At 37.0% G+C, this 19,197-nt stretch overlaps 2 protein-coding genes across 2 annotated transcripts in view; one reads left to right on the top strand and one right to left on the bottom strand.

Moving 5' to 3' along the window:
* cmip (c-Maf inducing protein) overlaps positions 1 to 5,452 on the top strand; it is a 29,252-nt gene extending 23,800 nt beyond the window's left edge. Inside the window, exons 16-21 of the mRNA XM_026230753.1 lie at positions 484 to 624; positions 894 to 941; positions 1,058 to 1,204; positions 1,396 to 1,501; positions 2,197 to 2,267; positions 3,111 to 5,452. Coding sequence (XP_026086538.1) covers positions 484 to 624; positions 894 to 941; positions 1,058 to 1,204; positions 1,396 to 1,501; positions 2,197 to 2,267; positions 3,111 to 3,164 — 567 coding nt within the window. The 3' untranslated portion in view covers positions 3,165 to 5,452. The remainder of the gene's footprint in view (positions 1 to 483; positions 625 to 893; positions 942 to 1,057; positions 1,205 to 1,395; positions 1,502 to 2,196; positions 2,268 to 3,110) is intronic.
* Positions 5,453 to 5,748: 296 nt separating this feature from the next.
* LOC113061561 (1-phosphatidylinositol 4,5-bisphosphate phosphodiesterase gamma-2) lies at positions 5,749 to 18,940 on the bottom strand. Its single transcript, XM_026230754.1, has 32 exons — positions 18,818 to 18,940; positions 18,520 to 18,711; positions 18,096 to 18,287; positions 16,121 to 16,214; positions 15,954 to 15,998; positions 15,703 to 15,790; positions 15,472 to 15,555; positions 15,246 to 15,286; positions 15,062 to 15,138; positions 14,626 to 14,723; positions 14,425 to 14,543; positions 14,241 to 14,326; positions 14,020 to 14,137; positions 13,754 to 13,922; positions 13,517 to 13,552; positions 12,447 to 12,527; positions 12,213 to 12,284; positions 12,047 to 12,127; positions 11,775 to 11,947; positions 11,367 to 11,573; positions 11,118 to 11,237; positions 10,840 to 11,020; positions 10,688 to 10,726; positions 9,989 to 10,055; positions 9,630 to 9,787; positions 9,369 to 9,459; positions 8,937 to 9,158; positions 8,109 to 8,233; positions 7,693 to 7,813; positions 7,446 to 7,616; positions 6,259 to 6,350; positions 5,749 to 6,156 (listed from the first exon to the last, which is right to left on the bottom strand). The coding sequence occupies exons 2-32, from the start codon at positions 18,701 to 18,703 to the stop codon at positions 6,151 to 6,153; spliced, it is 3,438 nt and encodes a 1,145-aa protein (XP_026086539.1). The 5' UTR covers positions 18,704 to 18,711; positions 18,818 to 18,940; the 3' UTR covers positions 5,749 to 6,150.
* Between the last annotated feature and the right edge of the window lie 257 nt (positions 18,941 to 19,197).

The following is a 19,197-nucleotide window of genomic DNA, read 5'->3' as shown; positions in this document are numbered from 1 at the left end:
TCCTTGAAAGGTCCTTGAATTTGAAGTTAATCAAGGTGATTATAATCATTTTCAGTTAAACTCGCCTCTAACGGTCACGTAAAAAACTAAATAAAAGCTTGATCACTTTAAGTTGATTTTCAAATCTAAGTTAAAAAATGTTCTAGACTACAATGTATCCATGTATCCTTTGTTGATTTAAATTTAGGATTGTATTCAATCCGATATTCGTATGCACTGGGTTTTGTGTTCTTTATAGTATCCACTTGTTAGCTTAGCAACATGCTAATATCAAATTCTATTGGAATCAACTATGAGTATGGTTGCATATAGCATTTTTAGTTTTTTTTTTTTTTTTTGCCAATTTGTTTTGGGCAGTTTCAATTCACTTTCCATGTCTTAATGGATGCTGCTTTAATAGACAGCAAGGCAGCTCACTACATTATCTGTGGAGAGTTCAAGAAACCAGAATATAGCAGTGATGCCTGTGTGTCTGCCGTGCAGATCCTGTGTTTGATGCTGGAGTACAACATCATAGAGAACAAGGACACTCAGCTACAGATCATCTCCACCCTGGAGAGCACCCAGGTCGGCCTGCGCATGTACGAGCAGCTGTGCGACAGACAGAGAGAGCTTAAAGAACTGGTGAGTGCACAAACCAATTTCACAAATCAACACAGAGGCGTTTTCACTGCCACACGCAGGCTTTGATAATACGGTCAGTATGCAGTTATCGCTGCATACCGTCATAGGCTGAGCTCTGACTTTTAGTTTAACGCAGTGCTCCCATTAACACAAAAAGACAGAAGTGACCCATTTACAGGCTTCCTACGTATACGGTGCCGACTCTCAAGTGCCCCCTGTTGTTTAAACCAATAACTGCAGAACAAGTAATATCCTTTCTCTCTGTTTAGCAAAGAAAAGGAGGCCCTACTCGACTCACTCTGCCATCTAAATCGACGGTGAGTGTGTTTGCATAAATTACTATGTATTTGCCTGCATCCATGCTGTTGTTTTCCTAGTAAAACGCTACCAAAATCCTTCCTCAAGGCTTTTCCTCACATTTCTTTTACTCTAGGATGCCGACTTGGCTCGTCTGCTGAGCTCTGGTTCCTTCGGCAATCTGGAGAACCTCAGCTTGGCGTTCACCAACGTCACCAGTGCCTGTGCTGAACAGCTCATCAAGCTGCCATCCCTCAAACAGCTCAACCTGTGGTCCACCCAGGTCTGTTTTCCTCTGCTCGACCTATTCTCAGTCCCATAGTCACAGAGAATCTCCACTATGTGCTGATATACATATGCTATATGCTGGTACACTTTTGACCAACTGAATGCATCCTTGCTGAATAGAAAGTTTTAATTTCTTTAATAAAAACCTGTTTTATTGACTTGATTTATGTTTTCGCTGTGTTTTAGTTTGGAGATGCTGGGCTCCGTTTGCTATCGGAGCATCTGGCCTGTCTGCAGGTTTTGAACTTGTGTGAGACTCCAGTCACTGATGCAGGCCTGCTCTCCCTCAGCTGTAAGAACACATTTATATAAATCATATACCCAGCTGCATTCATTCTGAACCGTTAAAATGAAAAAACAGCTGTTTCTGAATTTAACATGATTCGATTTGTTTTCTAGCCTATAACGTAGCTAGTAATAATTCATTTGTGAAGCTTGAGGTTTCGTAAAAGGATAGTTGATTCAAAAATGAAAAATCTTTCTTATGTGGAGCTCAAATGGAGAACACAATGTCAGAGCTTCTGTTTTTCATATACCGTGAAAAAAGTGGATGGTGATTTATACTGTCAAGCTTTTAAAAAAATCATAAAATATGACTCATGCGCTATTTCCAAGTCTTTTGAAGCCATAGACATTGTGCAGAAATAATCTTTCTCTCCACTCTAGATCTCAAATGTCATTCGTGAACGTGTTATTAAATTTACCACATCACAATCGGTCGCAGCATGCAAGATCTAGTGTTTTTTGCCATTAGTGATGTCAGACCTGTAATGGTGCTCTTTTTGGATATTAGCCATATAAACAACCATCTACTCGTTGTTTGGCTATAGAATTATGGCACAATTTTTCATTTTAAAAGTTAAGTGTTTTTAACTTTCCATTTAACAAAAAAGTGGTTTATTTCCAGTGTTTGTCCAGACACATTTATGGTTTATTTTAAATAACATGTAGGATAATTGTAATTAATATTGCAATTTTACCTTGCAGCAATGAAAAGCCTGTGCAGCCTGAATATGAACAGTACTAAACTCACGGCGGACACATATGAAGACCTGAAGGTAAGAGGAGACCCTCATTAAAAAATAATGAATGGAAAAAAAGGGTTAAATCTCATATCTCAATTTAATATGCAAAAGCCTTCTAAATGTACACTATTTCTCAAGTTTGGGGTCAGTAAGATTTCTTTGTTTAATTTTAAAATTGGTACCAAAAAATCGAATTAATTAAATGCTGTTCTTTTTAACTTTTATATTAATCAAATAATCCTGAAAAAGATTATTACAGCTTCCACAACAATATTAACCAGCATGGCTGTTTTTAACATTTACAATACAAATAAATGAGTACTGAGATATTACAAAAAAAAAAAAAATTAAATTACTTTCTGAAATATATGAAAATAGAAAACAATTAAAAAATTGTATTTGTATTTCACAACATTGTTGTTGTTTTACAAGTTGTTCATAAATGTAAATACTGCTATTCAGTGGGGCATACAAACGAATGTAAACATTACAAACAACACAAAACATCCAGAGTGACTTGACCAATGGCTTGAGTTTAGGGGCGTTGTTATCTTGTTTGACTAGCCAATAGCAGATGAGAGAGTTGTCAGGAAACCAGTATATACAGTCTCTGCTTTTCCAATGCAGTTTGGTGACTCTAATGGTGCAGAAATTACACTCTTCACCTTTAAAATGTATCATCTTATCATTTTTTATGTTATTTACACAAGTTAGGACATGTTCCTGGTTCAGTCAATCAATCGTAGCCATGAAACAATACGAATCATAGGTCTGATAGGAATGTTGTTCCAGGAACAAAAAAGGATGTTAAACCAGGAACTTGTTACATTAAACATTTCATTATCTAAATGTGTCCTTCTCTGGTCCTATCCACAGGCCAAACTACCCAATTTAAAGGAAGTGGACGTTCGCTACACAGAGGCATGGTGAACACGATGACACATCATCCGAACACAACATAATCAAGAAGCAAGGACTATGTTTATAGGAACATCATTCAAATGACAAGGACCTTCTGATAATATCATAAACACTCAAGAATCATCTAGTGTCTCATCCGAGGATGCTCTTCGCAGCGGCATCAAAATGCAAGAGTATGTCCCGTGACATCATCAAACAGCACAGGAACCTTTCTAAAGACATCACCAGGGGACTTTTTCCTCTGTCTCGTTCTGACCTTTATCTCAGACCCCCCCCCCCAGAGGAACCGTGTCCCTCGTCTTAATCCATAACTGGCGTCCCTTTTTGTCCCCCTGAAGACATCAGACCACCTGGATAATTTTCCCCTGTGCTACCAGCGTCTGCTCAAGGCCTGAATATTCAGAGCCACATTCCAGTACAGTTTTGATATCACTTCCTTTGTGGAAAGCCAATTTCCACATCGTTATTTTTTTTTCGTTTTCGTTTTATGTTACATGTGTGCTTGGTCCTCTCGGTTCAGAGTCCATCAGTTTTGCATCCTCACGGGGATTTCTGGTGTAAAATGTGTCTGTTAACAATATTCACGTTCATCTCTATCGCTCTGAAAATCTTTTTTTTTTATCAACTTGAATAAGCATATTTTTCCATACACTGCTTTCATATAAGTGTGTGTTTGTAAAGAAAATCAACATATCTCCCTTTTAATGCGGACTTTTCAGGGGCTTTCCTCAACAACAAAAAAAAGTTCATTTTCTTTCCCTTCCTCTTCTCTATTCTTTTTTTTTTAGCCACATTGTACAGTATAATTTTTATTTCACACCGTATTTAAGAGAACATCGTCCAGAAAGTAGTCTGGGACTACTGTGTATTTATGAGCCCCCCTTTCTGGTCTTAAGTACTTTTGTCAAGCATACTGAACCAAGATGGTGCCTAAGACTTTTTCTGTAAAGATTGCATCACCTAGCAACATCAGCTAAGTTGTACATAGATACATGATGAACTTTTAAACCGATTAACAGGCTTTATTATTCTCTGTAAACTTCGCCTCTAGTGGTCGATAGGAGTCCACCATAATTTTCCTGCCACAACGGTTGACAATGTTCCGCATATTTATATCAAATCCAGCCAAGATTTGTGCTGTTTATTAAGGCTTTTTATTCAGTTTAACTTTTTTATATTTCATCTTTTCCGGCTTTTGTGATCAGCGTCTCTCCAGACATATAGTTCATGACCACTGTAATTAGTTACAGTAAATATCTTGACCAGTAGGGCATCTTGTTGGGGGGAAAAAAGACGGTCTAAAATAAAACGATCAATTTGCCGTCTTAACTTAAATTGAGTTTTCTTTGTTTACAAAGCGTGTCTGCCTCTACTCCCACTTTGAACTAAATCCAGACAGAGTTGCTGTCCCGTCCATGTGGCCGGTCTTGACAGTAGCAGTTTTCAGTAGTTCCAGATGTTGTGTGTGTGTTTGATTTCACACAGATATAGATGCCGTCCAGAGGTGGGGGGCGTTCAGAACTAGGTGCCATAATGGCACCAACTCGAGTTCTGCCATCTTGCATAGTTACATACTGTATAATGTATATATGAGTGTATATAATTTCCCATTTCTCTTTCTCTCAAGTTTTTGGGAGACTCTTTGTTGCCTTTATTTTTTTTTAGATGTGTGCATACAGTCACCTATTTTTGTTCCCTTTCCTGCCTCCAGACCAAGTGCACTGTCATTGTGTTTTTGACTGTATGATAAGTTTAATCCATTTTTGTTGCCTGTTTTGTTTCTTTTTTTGCATGTTTGCAATTTCATATAGATTCAAAATAAAGGGTAAAATCACTAGGCCCCTTCAACCACTTACCATATGGATCAGTACATGTTTTTTAAAAGTGAAAGATGGACAGAGTTAGTGTGCGTGTCCGATGTGAACGGATGGAATATATTGGGAGTGTGTTCTGAAGGTGCGTTCGTGAGCGGACTAGAAACTGTGCCATTCTGTACTCACTGGTGAAACTCAAGCCATGGTCAGGTGACTGATACATTGTAATGGTCTTCAGTCCTAAAAGCAGACCATTTTTCTCTGTGGAAGGAAGGATACGAGGGGGCTGGGTTTCCCCCAGCCTTCATTTTGTTCAGAAATGATTAAAAAAGCCAGCTCTTAGAAACGATGGTTAATTTGTTGAAGTTGAAATCCAGTTTATACTTAAGTTTACTGTTTCCTGATCAATTTGTAACATCCTGTGGAACTCGCTGTGCTATTTGAGTTTCCAGTGTCTCATCATATTATGCCTCATTTTTTTCAGCTTTTTTATTTTTGTTGAAAAGCGCTTTTTTTTCAATGTTGTATTGAGACTGAGTCTTAATATGATGTGGGTGGGGTCACAGTCGTGTACATATAGAATGAACTACGTTTCCCATGACTCCTGGAGTTTTTTGCAGATACAACTGCTGCCCTTATTTCTTCTGTGTTTTTCTGCTTCTATCTACAGCTGAGTTGCTGCTGCTGCTGCTGCTGCTCTGTGGCTGTTGTAATGAGAACAGGAAAACAAGCCTAATATGTGAACCAGTTTCAATCAGAATAAACTGTCTGTGAATATGTTTCAAATAGAAAGCTTTCAAAGCTTTTTTATTGACGTGTTTTACCCGTGCTTTCCACAGTTTAGTCATTTGCTTCAAAAAATGGTTTTTCATATTTGGAAATACACTGTTTATATTATTTTGATAACAATGATACAGTAGAGAGAAAAGGAAATTCTCTTATTATGAACCCAAAACATCAGCATGTGAACAAATATACACATTTATATGTAATACAAATATACAAAGTTTATTTAGATCTCTTTCAGTCTCGCGGCAACTGCCCTGCAGTCCTTACAATTTCTTTTCCACATTGATCCAGAATGTAAAATTTATCTTCCAAACAACAAGACCAAACCACATGCTTTTCACCATATTCACATTGAAACGTCTGCTAGTTCCTTTTGGTTATGGCTGTTTAATTTACACCTGTAAACAAAGATTTGAGGAATGAGGAAATACTGTCTCAACGGTAAAAATCAACGGTCTCAAGGTTAATGTATATTAATAAAAAAAAAAAAAAAAACTCACCTTCCTCACCTCCGCCTGATGCACATGCACCAGAAGAGATGAAAGCTCCAGGTTTTCACCAAACCCATTCTTCAGCGGGACGGACCGATACCCTAATGACCAGAAGAGAAATGCAACAGCTCAGAGGCCCTTTAAATTTTAATACAGAGGAACCGATTTTCTTTGAAACAATATTATGAAAGCAATTAAAAACTAATCTCCGGTTCTGGGGTTTGTTAGGGAACTACAGGGGCTTTGGGGTTTTGAAAAGCGAAGTTAAATCATAAAAATCAAAATGTAAATAATAAAAGCCTCACTAACCTTAAGGGGTCATATGATGCAATTTCAATTTTTCCCTTTCTTTTTGGAGTGTTACAAGCTCTTAGTACATGAAGAAGATCTGTAAAGTTGCAAAGACTAAAGTCTCAAATCCAAAGAGATATTCTTTATAAAAGTTAAGACTCTGCCACTCTCCCCTAAAATGGCTCGTTCAAACATGCCCCCACATGTCTACGTCACTATGTGGAAATATTTGCGTAATGCCACCCAAATGTTCAAGCAAAGAAAGAAGGCAAGGTTTCAGTAACTGTGGTTAGTGTTGAAGCAGTCATGTCAGGGAGATGCTGTGTGTATCTAGGCCAAAGCAAATTTATTTTGAAAGATGAAGCTTGCGAGTCGCGATTACGGAAAGGCGCGTTACATTTCCAATGAGTGCTTGTGGTGTTTAGCCAATCACAATGCACTGGGTCAATTGGCCAATCAGAGCAGTCTGCGCTTGTTGGAAGGAGGGACTTTGTAGAAAACTGTTTTTGCTGCTCAAGTGTTTGCCAACGCTTCTTCAGTAAAGTGTGGATTTGCATCATATACAACATATAATCGTCACTTCCCTACAGGTATTCTTTACGAACAAGGTGACAGCTCCAACTACTGGCCTGGCATACGTAATACAGCATTTTTGGCCGTTTTTCACTGAATTGTATAAAAACCATAGATGCGAATTTGTGTACACGTGAAACTTTAAAAAAAAACTCAAGGGAAAAACATTTCCATTTTTGACTACATCATTGTCGTGTAAATGTAGCCTAAGATAGCCCCCCCCCCCCCCCTCACCACCCTTATTTAAGTGAAGAAAGTTCACTAAAATAAGAATTAAATATTTACAAGTCATAATATACATTTTAGGGCTCAGATCTGTTGGATGGATTTACCTTGACGAATACCTCTAACAGGAAAAGTGGCCTGTGCAAGAAACTTAGCGTCAGAGAATGTGTCCTCCTCAAAAACCACAAAGCGAAGGAAGGCCAGATCTGGCTCATCTACTTTAAAGTATCTGGTTGGATTCGTTTGGCCCAGCCACACTGGATTCAGTCCGTTGTCCTCTGCAAAAAAACCAACATCACTGCTGGAATCTAAATTCGAATTCCTCTCTCCCTATCTCTCTTCCCGTATCCTTACTGAAAAGAGTAGTCTTGAAACTGTTGTCGTCTGCTTGACCTCCTGTGTACGGCCACAGCTCAACTTGCACAAAAGGACTGACGATGTGGTCTGGACTGGGCAGATGCCTGGCTGCCATCACCTGGAGGAAACCCGAGAAAATTACTAATAGTTTTGACAAAACTGCAGCACACCAATGTGAGTAGTTCTCCCAAAAATGATCATTTGCCATGTCATTCAAAACATGTAAAACCCAAAGGAAAATCCAAATGACAACTTAATATTTAGTCTAAAAATCAAGTCAATAGGTTGGATTAACATCAAGGTGAGCAAACAATTACTTTTTACTTTAATTTACATTGAATTCCTATTACTTTGATATTCTAGAACTCGAGAACTTCTAGAACTGCAGTTTCAAGCAAAAAGAAGTTATTTACTCTGATTCTGATGTTTTTTTTAGCAGGCTTCTTCTTGGTTGGATCTCGCATCCACTCTGGTTTAAGCACGTAACCCTTGCCTCCATTCAGACTGAAGAGAGCACTGTTTAGCTGCATGAATTTATCTGAAGAGAGATGACATTGAGGTTAAGATTTAATAGACACGTTTATTTGAGAGCAGTTCTGGGACGCTACTGCAGGCGTTAGAGTAAACTCTTCTTCTAAGATCAAGTACAATCATGGTGAAGCAATAGTTTTAAGAGAGGCTTGCTGAGAAAGTTAGTCAAAGTTGAGATGTTTATAGCTAACTCACGTAAATAATGAACAAAAATAGCAGATGTGGGTTAATGGAACAAGGATTTGAAGATATCTCTATTTTTTCTGATTGGATAGCTGCAGTATCTGGTCATTAAAGGAATAGTTGACCAAAAATAAAAAAAACATGCTAACTTTCAGGCTATTGAGAAAAAAAAAACAGTCTCAATCTCTTCTTGATCTTGGATGAATTTTTTTACTAATTTGTATTTTTTAGTGTACTATTCCTTGAAACGAGTAAATGATGCATTTGCTTATTCAGGCCTGATATGGAAACTAAATTCCTTCCAAACAGAACATTTTAAAATAGCCTTCTATCGTCCCCTTGAGTGCTGAGGTTTTACCACCGCAACAAGGCTCAGTAAGATTTTTAATTTTATTATGTAATTATTATTCATTATACAATTATTCAGCAAATACACATATTCACCAAAAGTGACATTAAAAACATTCATAATGTTACAAATGATTTCTATTTCAAATAAAGGCATGTAACACTTCTCTCTCGCTTACCAGGAGTTTGGAAGTTGAGAGCCACCATTTGGCATCCTAGTTTCCATGAAGGACAAGGGTCAAAGTTAGAGGAATCAACTCGCCCACTGCAGGGATACACACGGGTCAGCGCTTTGCGGTTGTACTCCAGAATGCTGTCCGACTTCTCCACAGCGGTTTCATTCTCCTCTTTTGGAACCATGTTATCCGGAACGGAACGCACCTCTTTGTAGTTGTAATTTTCTGAGAGGTCATAAAAGTGCAGAATGGAATAATAAATGAAATGAAATGTCTGGTTCGCTCACCTCAAAACATTTCGGGAATGTGTTGAACATGGCCTTGAATTTGTTTTGCTTAATGCTGATGTGTATGATAAAGTACAGCTGCTTTTCATTTTAAGTTAGTTCCACACTTTTTTGTTTTCATTTGGGTAATTTTTGGTAAGTTACATACCAAAAGTTTTTTTCTTGATAGACTGGCAGTATACCACCATGTCTGACATCTCAACAGCTATGTTGGTTTTTGACTCCATTTCTGCTCTTCTCTATTTCGAGAAGTAAGGGAGATTGTCAGTGCATAGATATTCACAAGAACTACTGGTAATGAAACATGGAGAAATATAAAGAGAAAGATACACTATTGATAATCAAGCACAATAACAGATATTGAATGTGAGTTTACAGTAGAGGCAAGAAAGACAAGCAGAAAACAAACCGCTTTCCCCAAGCTCTGCTCATTTTGGATGATGCTCAGAAGCACTTGGTACCATTCGTCCACCTGCTCCACGATCTCACATGTGAACTCAATTAGCTTCAGATTCTCCCTATTCAAAAGGGTCACCACAAGGGGCCTGGCATGCTTGGCTTTGCATGCTGAGGAGAACCCATTCAGATCAACAAAGAAAAGAGTATTAAAGTTTTATCATTTGTAAACCGAGAAGAGCTTTTTTCATAAAGCATTGATCATTGAAAATAATGAGAACAATCTTTCTTGCAGTTGCTGTGAGATTGTGATTATATGCATGTTACAGCATAGCTTAAAACATATTCACACAAGCGGCAAAACAATCTTACCAACAGTACACTTTGAGATGTCCACCACACCTTTACACTGGTCGCCTAAAGGATTGTCTTTAGCAACCTGAAAGAAAACTTGAGCTCAAATCAGTTTATACATACATATCTACTTTTTTTTTTGTATACATAAGTATATATTTAATACAATTACATGAATTCATATTCGGTACATAATGGTTTTTATTAAATATATGCAATGACTTTAATTCAATTATTTAAATGAATTATTAATAAATTAATAAAATTTGTATGAATTAGTTCATGCATGAAGTCAGAAGTCCTTAATATAAAAAAAAAATATTTTACTGTATGATTGTATGTGTAAATATATATATATATATATATATATATATATATATATATATATATATATATATATATATATATATTACACATACAGTAAACACAATTACTTTAATTTGAAATTTGTTTAATATTTCATATTAGTTTTATATTAATATTAACATTTAATATTTTAAATATTAGATATAGACCATGCATCTATTAAAATTATAACTTTTTTACAAATAGAAAAAAATGGCTGAGAAATGATGCCACTTTGTAATCTAATACAATGAAACTCATATATTTTAAGTGTTTTTGTAGAACATTGTAGTAGAATATTATAAACTTACACTCCCAATACTTTTAGGGGCATTGTATGTGTAAAACTAATATTTGCCCCATCATACTTACCTCACTGTACTGTTCGCTGTCACATGTGGATATATCCACCTGCAAAAAGACAATATGATACAAAACTACAGTTTGCAGATGGCCACAATTTTTGTATCTCTTTTAGTTTCTGTGGCTAATTTGCTTCTCTTATCTGTTCTCTCTTCTCTCACCATACAGAAGCGCTCCACTAACTGTGGTGTTACGGGGTAGCGTAGTTTTGTCTTGCCGTAGAAAAGCTTGTCACGGAAACAGCTAACCAGGTCCTCAAGGCTACCGAACTCATAGGCGTCTGCCAACACATACTTGCTGTTGTGTTGGTAAATCAGATAATGTTCGACATCCCCTTCAACTCTGAGTAACACATAAACAAATAAAAATACGTACTGAGAGGAAAGTACGTGTCTTCGAGGAATACAGTAAAGAAGTGAAAAGGAAAATATTGAGGAACCTGATGGAAAGGGTAAAGCTGTCAGGCTCTTCTCTTTGTCTGATGAGGAAGGCTCCATCTCGAGGGATCCTCAGAAGATAGTCTTCTGCTTCGGCTTGACTCAGGTTACTGTAAAACCACCTGAATAGACAACACAAGTTTGTGTCCAGATATCTTTAGTTTCAGTGACTGAAATATGATCCGGCATTGGAATGTGTACGTATGTATATGAGTAAGTGCTTCAATTTGAAATTCATCTTTTCTTCTTACCCCATTTGGTGGAAAGGCACAAAATTGAGCCGAGGCAGAAAACCGTTGAGGTGCAGATTTAATCGATCATAATTGATCGGATTTTGTGTGTAATACTTGATCAGGGCACACATACTAGGAAAACGTTGCTTGATTGTCAAGTAGAAGAACCATTGACCATTTTCTGAGGAACAGAAAATTCTGTAGTGCTGAATTCTCCCGCTCGTCCTACAGAGAGCACATATTAATATGTGTATTATTATCAACCTTTTTTTTTTTTATATTTGTCTTTGTGAATATAAGCCTGGTGCTAAACACTGGTCCAATGCAATGTAATTAATGAAAATTAATTCAGGCACAAGCTTAAAACCTTTTTTGTGAAATAATTTGGAAAAAAAGAGAATAGTGAAAGGCTGGCAGATTAAGTACCAGAGGGAAATATTGTAGTTTCTGATGAACCTCTCACTCTCTCGCACCAGGAAGGTTCCATCTTTTCCATCCCTCCCTTTGCAGAAATCACACAAGAGTTTTTCAGCGGCTATTCTGCCTTCGGCCAACTGTCCATGAAACCAGGGCTCTGACAGGTGCAGCTGTGAGCCGTCCTGAACGTTTCAGAAAGAAAGTGCATAAAAAACTTCTGAAAGTGGTTTGTCTTCCCATGACCTGAACTGACTTTTTAATAAAGACAATGAGTCACTTACCTCAGGACTGTCTTCCTCCAACTTCTCTTCGGAATAGTATAGCTTATTATCTGAGATCACACAATCATGCCTGTAAAACCTCTAGATTGAAAAAGATATATTATTATCATCTATGAAGGCATTATTATTATGACTATGAATGACTGACTAAATAAATGTAAAACACCTTATCTATTGGATCCCAGATGCAAAGCTCTCCTTCCTTCTCCACTACACGGTTTTCTTTAGCTTTTCTTATCTGCTTTAAAATATGAGAAATTATGAAATAACCTAAAGCTGCCTCCTAAAACTTCAATCAGATCGTGATACCGTTGGCAAACAGATTTTAAATTTTCTAATGGAGAAAATTAGTTTCATGGAGAATACAAATATATCACAGAAAAATGTGTAAAAAGTGCACCTTCTCCCTGTAAGTGTTTCCAATTTTCTTGAAGCTGTCTAATTTTATTTTCACAGTTGTGTTTCCTTTTTCTTCCTCCAGCTGTTAAGAGCAAATAGAAAATTAACATATGATACATCAAAAAAACGAATGCATACAAACTCAGATGTTAAAAGAATGAGTCACTCAAAAATGTACTGAAAATTTACTCATCCTCAGACCTGTCAAGATGTTGCAATAGATTTAGAGAACTTTTGCTTATTGATTGATCCTCTGTAGTGAATGGGTGCCTTCAGAATCCAAACAACTGATAAAAAACATCACAATAATCCACAATGAATCCATATGATTTATATAAACAAATTCATCATTAAGACCTTTTCCACTGCAAACCATTCCTTCTGGCTAAAATACCTCTATCCTGCTTTCTCAAGTGAAAAAGTCATCTTGTCTGAATCAGGAGAGAAATATGCACAGATCTAGCACTGTTTACGAATAAAAAAAAAAAAACAGTCCAAAATGTTTCTAAACAAATATGTCAATGGATTTTAATGTGAAAGGACAAGAGGTCATGGATATGGACTTTTTCTCTGGATTTAGCATTTTATGTGGGTTATGGACCCCAGATGCAATGGTTTAAAGTTAAAATGCATGTTTCATACAAACAGCTTTTTGCTTAACAATTACTTGTGGATTATTGTTTTTTTTTTTCAGCTTTTTGAACTCTCATATCGACGGCACCCATTCACTGCAGAGGATCCATTGGTGAGCAAGTGATGTTAACGTTAATTTCTACAAATCTGTTCTGATGAGGAAAAAAATGATCTACATCTTTGATGGCCAGAGAGTGAGTACATTTTCAGTAAATTTGAAGAGATACGTCATTTTATGTTCACACTCACATACAAATGCAATGTGCTTCAGTGTTAACACAAAAATACTGTGTTGTCACCATGTTCATATATATCGGGTTAAAAAAAAAATCTGAATTGCATGTAGTCTAAACAAAGTCTAAATAATAAATTTTCCATATTAGACATAAACAGAGTTTGTTTGTTATGTGAGTGAGATAAGGCGTGTTTTGTGGATACCTTATTGGTGTCATTACTCTCATTTATTTTCTGGTGCTGTTGGAGAGAATAAACAGGAAATCATGCACTTTAACGATGATACAACAAAATATATATTCTTAGTCTGCTACACAATTACACTGAAATCTTCATGAGTCATGTTACATTAGAGACTCAAGCAACTGAAGGATCTCTGCAGTTTTTCCTGCTCTATTTAGTTCAACCACATGAGATGACAAATTGGACTTTTTTCCCCACCTTGATGATGATCTTGCCTTTCAGCTGGTTTGGTGAGGGCAGATCATCTGCTTCTGGTTCCAGCGGCTCGGTCAGGAGCTTGTCTTGGAAAACATCACGTAAAATCTGAGCCATTATTTTCTGTTGCTTGATGTCACAGTGCTCTTCTATGGACAGCACCACAGGATACCTGCCAACAGAGATTAAAAATAAGTTGAATCATTGTTGAATGTTGCATTTAGCTTGCATAATGATAATTCAATGTGTGTGTGTTGTTGATGACTAACTCAGACGTTGCAAAAGCATGATCATTGATGGCCTTCACCACATCCTTAAACTTGATCTTGGAGGTCATGGTCCGTCCATGGTATATGACAGGTTCATCTGGACCATTCCAGCAGTCCACTGAATTACACAAAACCGAATACATAATAACATAGGGCCAATATGAATTATATCCATACAATTTAAAAGTTTTCCAAGCAAAACTGGTACGTTGTTCACTGACACTCAACACAGCGGCAGCCCAGCCTCAGGCTGCGCACATAAGCTTCCGTTGAGGACTCACTGCGCAGTTGATCTCCAGTCAAATATCTGTGAAAAAAAGCAAAACACATGAAGCAGGAAGTTCATAATGGAAGAGGAGGAGCTGCTGCATGTGTGTTACGAGCATGAAGAACTGCAGCACTGACGTGTTGTGAGAAGAGTTGATCCAGTAGTGGGACAGAGGATTGTTCATGTCCAGAGGGCAAATCTCGGAGAACTTCTCATCCCAAATCGAGTTCTCTTTGGAGAAGAGAAAACTGAGGAACTAGAAAGACAGAATCATTTTGTACAGATTTTCAGTTTTATAGATTCATTTCACAAACTAAAGAGATCTCTATAATTTGTACCTCTCCGATAGTAAGCATTGGATAGCTGGTCTTCCTCATGGTGTCTTCGATGAAAATGGTCATCAACTCCTGAACCTGACTTAAATCTTTGGCCCAGGGCCTCCTACAGTCAGAAAACAAATATACAGTTCATTTTCAAATTGAATATTTCTTTTCAACATTCATAGTCAAAAATAAATGTTTCTTGAATAGCAAATCAGTATATTAGAATGATTTCTGAAGGATCATGTCACACTGAAGATTGGAATAATGGCTGCTTTGCCATAAAAAGGAATAAATTACCTTTGAACATATATAAAAATAGAAAACAGTAATTTTAAATTGTAATCAGTTTCAGAATATTATTTGCTTTGGTGAGCATCAGATTCTTCATTCGAATGCATTTAAAAACAGTAGGCTAGATGGAGAAAAGATACGATAAAACAATAGATTGGTCTTACCTTCTGTCGATATAAAAGAAAGTTTTGGAAATCATCGAGGAGAACTACAGTAAATTCAGGACTATCAGTATTACTGCAGAGAAATACATATAAAACAAATAAAGTTTGCATATTACACATATATATTTTTTTAAACAATTAAAATTCTCATGATTTGGCTTCTTTAATTTTTTTTTTTACCTTATGAAAGCTGGAGGCCCTTTTTCAAACTCTTCTAGCAACTAATAACAAATAATAAAAAGAAATTAATGAATAATTGTAAATATTTTTATTTATAAATTGTAAATATGTAAATGTTCCATTCAATACTACAAATAACATTAATAAATAATGGAACTGATACTCAAATAACAATGAAATGCAATGAAAACACAAAAAATTAAAAATAAATAAACTGTACACTCACCATCTTCTGGTTTTCAAACATTAAAAAATTGTAGAATTTGTGAAACTGCTGAATATCCAGGGAATAATCTTTTGCTTCCACCTCCTGGACATAAACTTGTGTTAAATGTGTTTAAAAAAAGCTAACTTAAATATTAGAAAGTGTAAAATCCAAATCCCAACTCGCTTCAGATAAAAGCATCTGTAAATGCATAAATGTAAATGGAGAATTCAGTTTCACTATTATTTGTACCACAAATCTGTCCTCCAGAAAACGTCCACCTGGTACAGTGAAGTTCATCTGTGGCAAAAGAGACTTGAGCTCTTTCAGGGTGATGCTGAGAGAGAAAAAATAACGAGGTGAGATAGAACCAAAAGTGAGACTGGTTGAAAAAAAGGTCAAAGAGATAAAGGAGAACCTGTTTTTCTTTGAAAATAACGAGGTGAGATAGAACCAAAAGTGAGACTGGTTGAAAAAAAGGTCAAAGAGATAAAGGAGAACCTGTTTTCTTTGATTGATCGACCGAGTACATCTGCTTCATCAGCCAACTACAGTAGAGGGCAAAACAGAGAATGAAATGTTTGTTGAATTGTATTATGGTTTATGGATACACAAGTTTCCATATCCATAATCCATATGTCTGTGTGTGTGTGTGTGTGTGTGTGTTTACCACTCTATAATCTCTGGTGTGTGAGCCACCAGTGTTTTTTGCCTGAGTAACTCCAGTCCTGTCAGCCATTTCTCTGCATCCTCCACTGAATCAGCTGTAGAACAGCAAAGGCTTTTACAGAATAAGCACAGATTGACAAAATTAAGTGGTGAGATGATCATGATTGTCCACCAAACTGAGACTTGAAACCTCAGGGTGCTCCATTGGGACCATTCTGGTAAGTACTATTGCTAGCATTGCTGTTTACCAGCATACGTTATATTTTAGATGTTGGTGATGATACTGTACTGCTGTCCCTTTATAGCTATAGCTTAACCAGAAAGGCTTATTTGGTCAACCAAAAAGACCAGCTTAATTAGTTAAGTTTTGCTGCTGGAAAATATGCATATGTTGTAATACCAACTAGCATAAACTAGCACAAACTAGATTTGACAGCACTGTTATTATGGCTCAAAAGTTTGGGCTTCAAGATTGTTTAATGTTTTTTTTTAAAGAGGTCTCTAATGCTCACCATTTAATGCATCCATGCTTGACAAATTTATTTTGAAATAAATTCAGGTGTATCTTAATAAAATAGAATGTTGTGGAAAAGGCTACACAATCATGGGGAAGGCTGCTGATCAGACAGTTGTCCAGTAGACAAACATTGACACCCTTCACAAGGAGGGCAAGCCACAAACATGCATTGCCAAAGAAGCTGGCTGTTCACAGAGTGCTGTATCAAAGCATGTTAACAGAAAGTTGAATGGAAGGAAAAAGTGTGGAAGAAAAAGAAACACAACCAACCGAGAGAACCGCAGCCTTATGAGGATTGTCAAGCAAAATTGATTCAAGAATTTGAGTGAACTTCACAAGGAATGCACTGAGGCTGGGGTCAAGGCATCAAGAGCCACCACACACAGACGTGTCAAGGAATTTGCTGAACCACAGATGACAGAGGTGTCTTACCTGGGCTAAGGAAAATAAGAACTGGACTGTTGCCCATTGGTCCAAAGTCCTCTTTTCAGATGAGAGCAAGTTTTGTATTTCATTTGGAAACCAAGGTCCTAGAGTCTGGAGGAAGGGTGGAGAAACTCATAGCCCAAGTTGCTTGAAGTCCAGTGTTAAGTTTCCACAGTCTGTGATGATTTTGGGTTCAATGTCATCTGCTGGTGTTGGTCCATTGTGTTTAAAACAAAAAACAAAGTCACTGAACCCGTTTACAAAGAAGTTTTGGAGCACTTCATGGTTTCTTTTGCTGACCAGCTTTCTGAAGATGCTGATTTCATTTTCCAGCAGGATTTGGCACCTGCCCACACTGCCAAAAGCACTAAAAGTTGGTTGAATGACCATGGTGTTGGTGTGCTTGACTGGCCAGCAAACTCACCAGACCTGAACCCCATTGAGAATCTATGGGGTATTGTCAAGAGGAAAATGAGAAACAAGAGACCAAACAGTGCAGATGAGCTGAAGGCTGCGGTCAAAGAAACCTGGGCTTCCAGACCACCTCAGCAGTGCCACAAACTGATCCCCTCCATGCCACGCTGAATTGAGGCAGTAATTAAAGCAAAAGGAGTCCCTACCAAGTATTTAGTATATGTACAGTAAATGAACATACTTTCCAGAAGGCCTACAATTCACGAAAAATGTTTTTTTTATTGGACTTATGAAGTATTCTAATTTGTTGAGATAGAGAATTGGTGGGTTTTTGTTAGATGTGAGCCAAAATCATCACAATGAAAATAACCAAAGACTTAAACTGCTTCAGTCTGTGTGCATTGAATTTATTTAAAACACAAGTTTCACAATTTGAGTTGAATTAATGAAATTAATGAACTTTTCCACAACAATCTAATTTATTGAGATGCACCTGTAAATAAAGAATCTTACAGACCCCAAACCTTTGAATGCTAGCTATAGCAGTTGTATATGCTGCTAAAAAAGCGTGTTGTTGCCTGATTGTGAACTTAAAATGTGTGAGGAACCTGTCACATACCTTTTAGACTTAAGGATTTTAAAATAAACTCAGATCCATAGAAGATGGTGAAACAGGTTCTGCTGTCCTGCTGGAGCTCTTTTTCAGATTGGCCAAAAATTCGTCGAAATTTGCTGCCCCTGCTCTCATTAAATCTCTGGAAATCTTTAAATGTCTCCCACTGGCGAACCTCCTTGAACTCAAAAATGTCCACTGCAAATAAATAAACACAGATTTTCTATACAGAATTGATCAACTCCAGTATATCATCAGTATTCCTTTGAATAATACAAGTGCTTGCCTAAGCAAATCTTCTGAAAATTAAGGCCCGAATTAGTGCAAAAGTAGGACCACTTTCTTAGACATTAGTGTAAAATAATATAACTGCTATTTTAAAAAGCATTAAAGTATTTGATTTAAGTCTACTTTCAAGGAAGCAACTTACACAATCTGGCTATCTTGTCGTCAGAGCGTATCAATGCCACCTGCATGCTCTCCATAATGACCTGGACAGTGAGTCTTTCAGCCCTCTGCTGATACACCATCATTTCAGTCCCCATCTGTAGATGCTCCGTAACCCGTCTCCTCTCATCCTCTATCAGCTCATGCCACTCACTGCCGCCCACCATCACTGCATCTGACACACGAGGGAGAGCATTCTTGCATCAGATTGCGTCACACTTTTATGTTTATAAAAACAACAACTGTTAACAGTTAAAAGATGTATATTAAGAAGTACTTACCTTCCTGATTCGGTGCTCAAAGCAAACTGAGAAATGGCGTCTGTTGGTTATTATCAAAACCTTGTCTTGAGAAACCTCACATCCTGTGGCATAATCAGCTTTCTTATTTCCTATGATGAAAAGCAAGCATTTCCAAGAGAGGACATAAAATCATCTTCCCAAATCATCTTCATGAAAGTTAGATGTGAATTGATACAGTAAATACCTGTATCTGAAATTCCAAAGGCCTCTAAACCAATATTTGGAAAGATCTAACTTCCAAATTCTGTCCATAAAAATGCTCTCAAGCTCAAATTGAACATTTCAGAAGACAAACAGTGGCACAGATATTTTGCTTTTAAAACAAGGGGGTGGAGAAAAACATAAAGTATTTGTGAAAT

Source organism: Carassius auratus, chromosome 43 (genome assembly GCF_003368295.1).
Source record: "Carassius auratus strain Wakin chromosome 43, ASM336829v1, whole genome shotgun sequence".
Classification (NCBI taxonomy): Eukaryota; Metazoa; Chordata; class Actinopteri; order Cypriniformes; family Cyprinidae; genus Carassius; species Carassius auratus.
The sequence above is the reverse complement of the archived record's forward strand: the minus strand, read 5'-3'. Positions and strand labels throughout refer to the sequence as shown.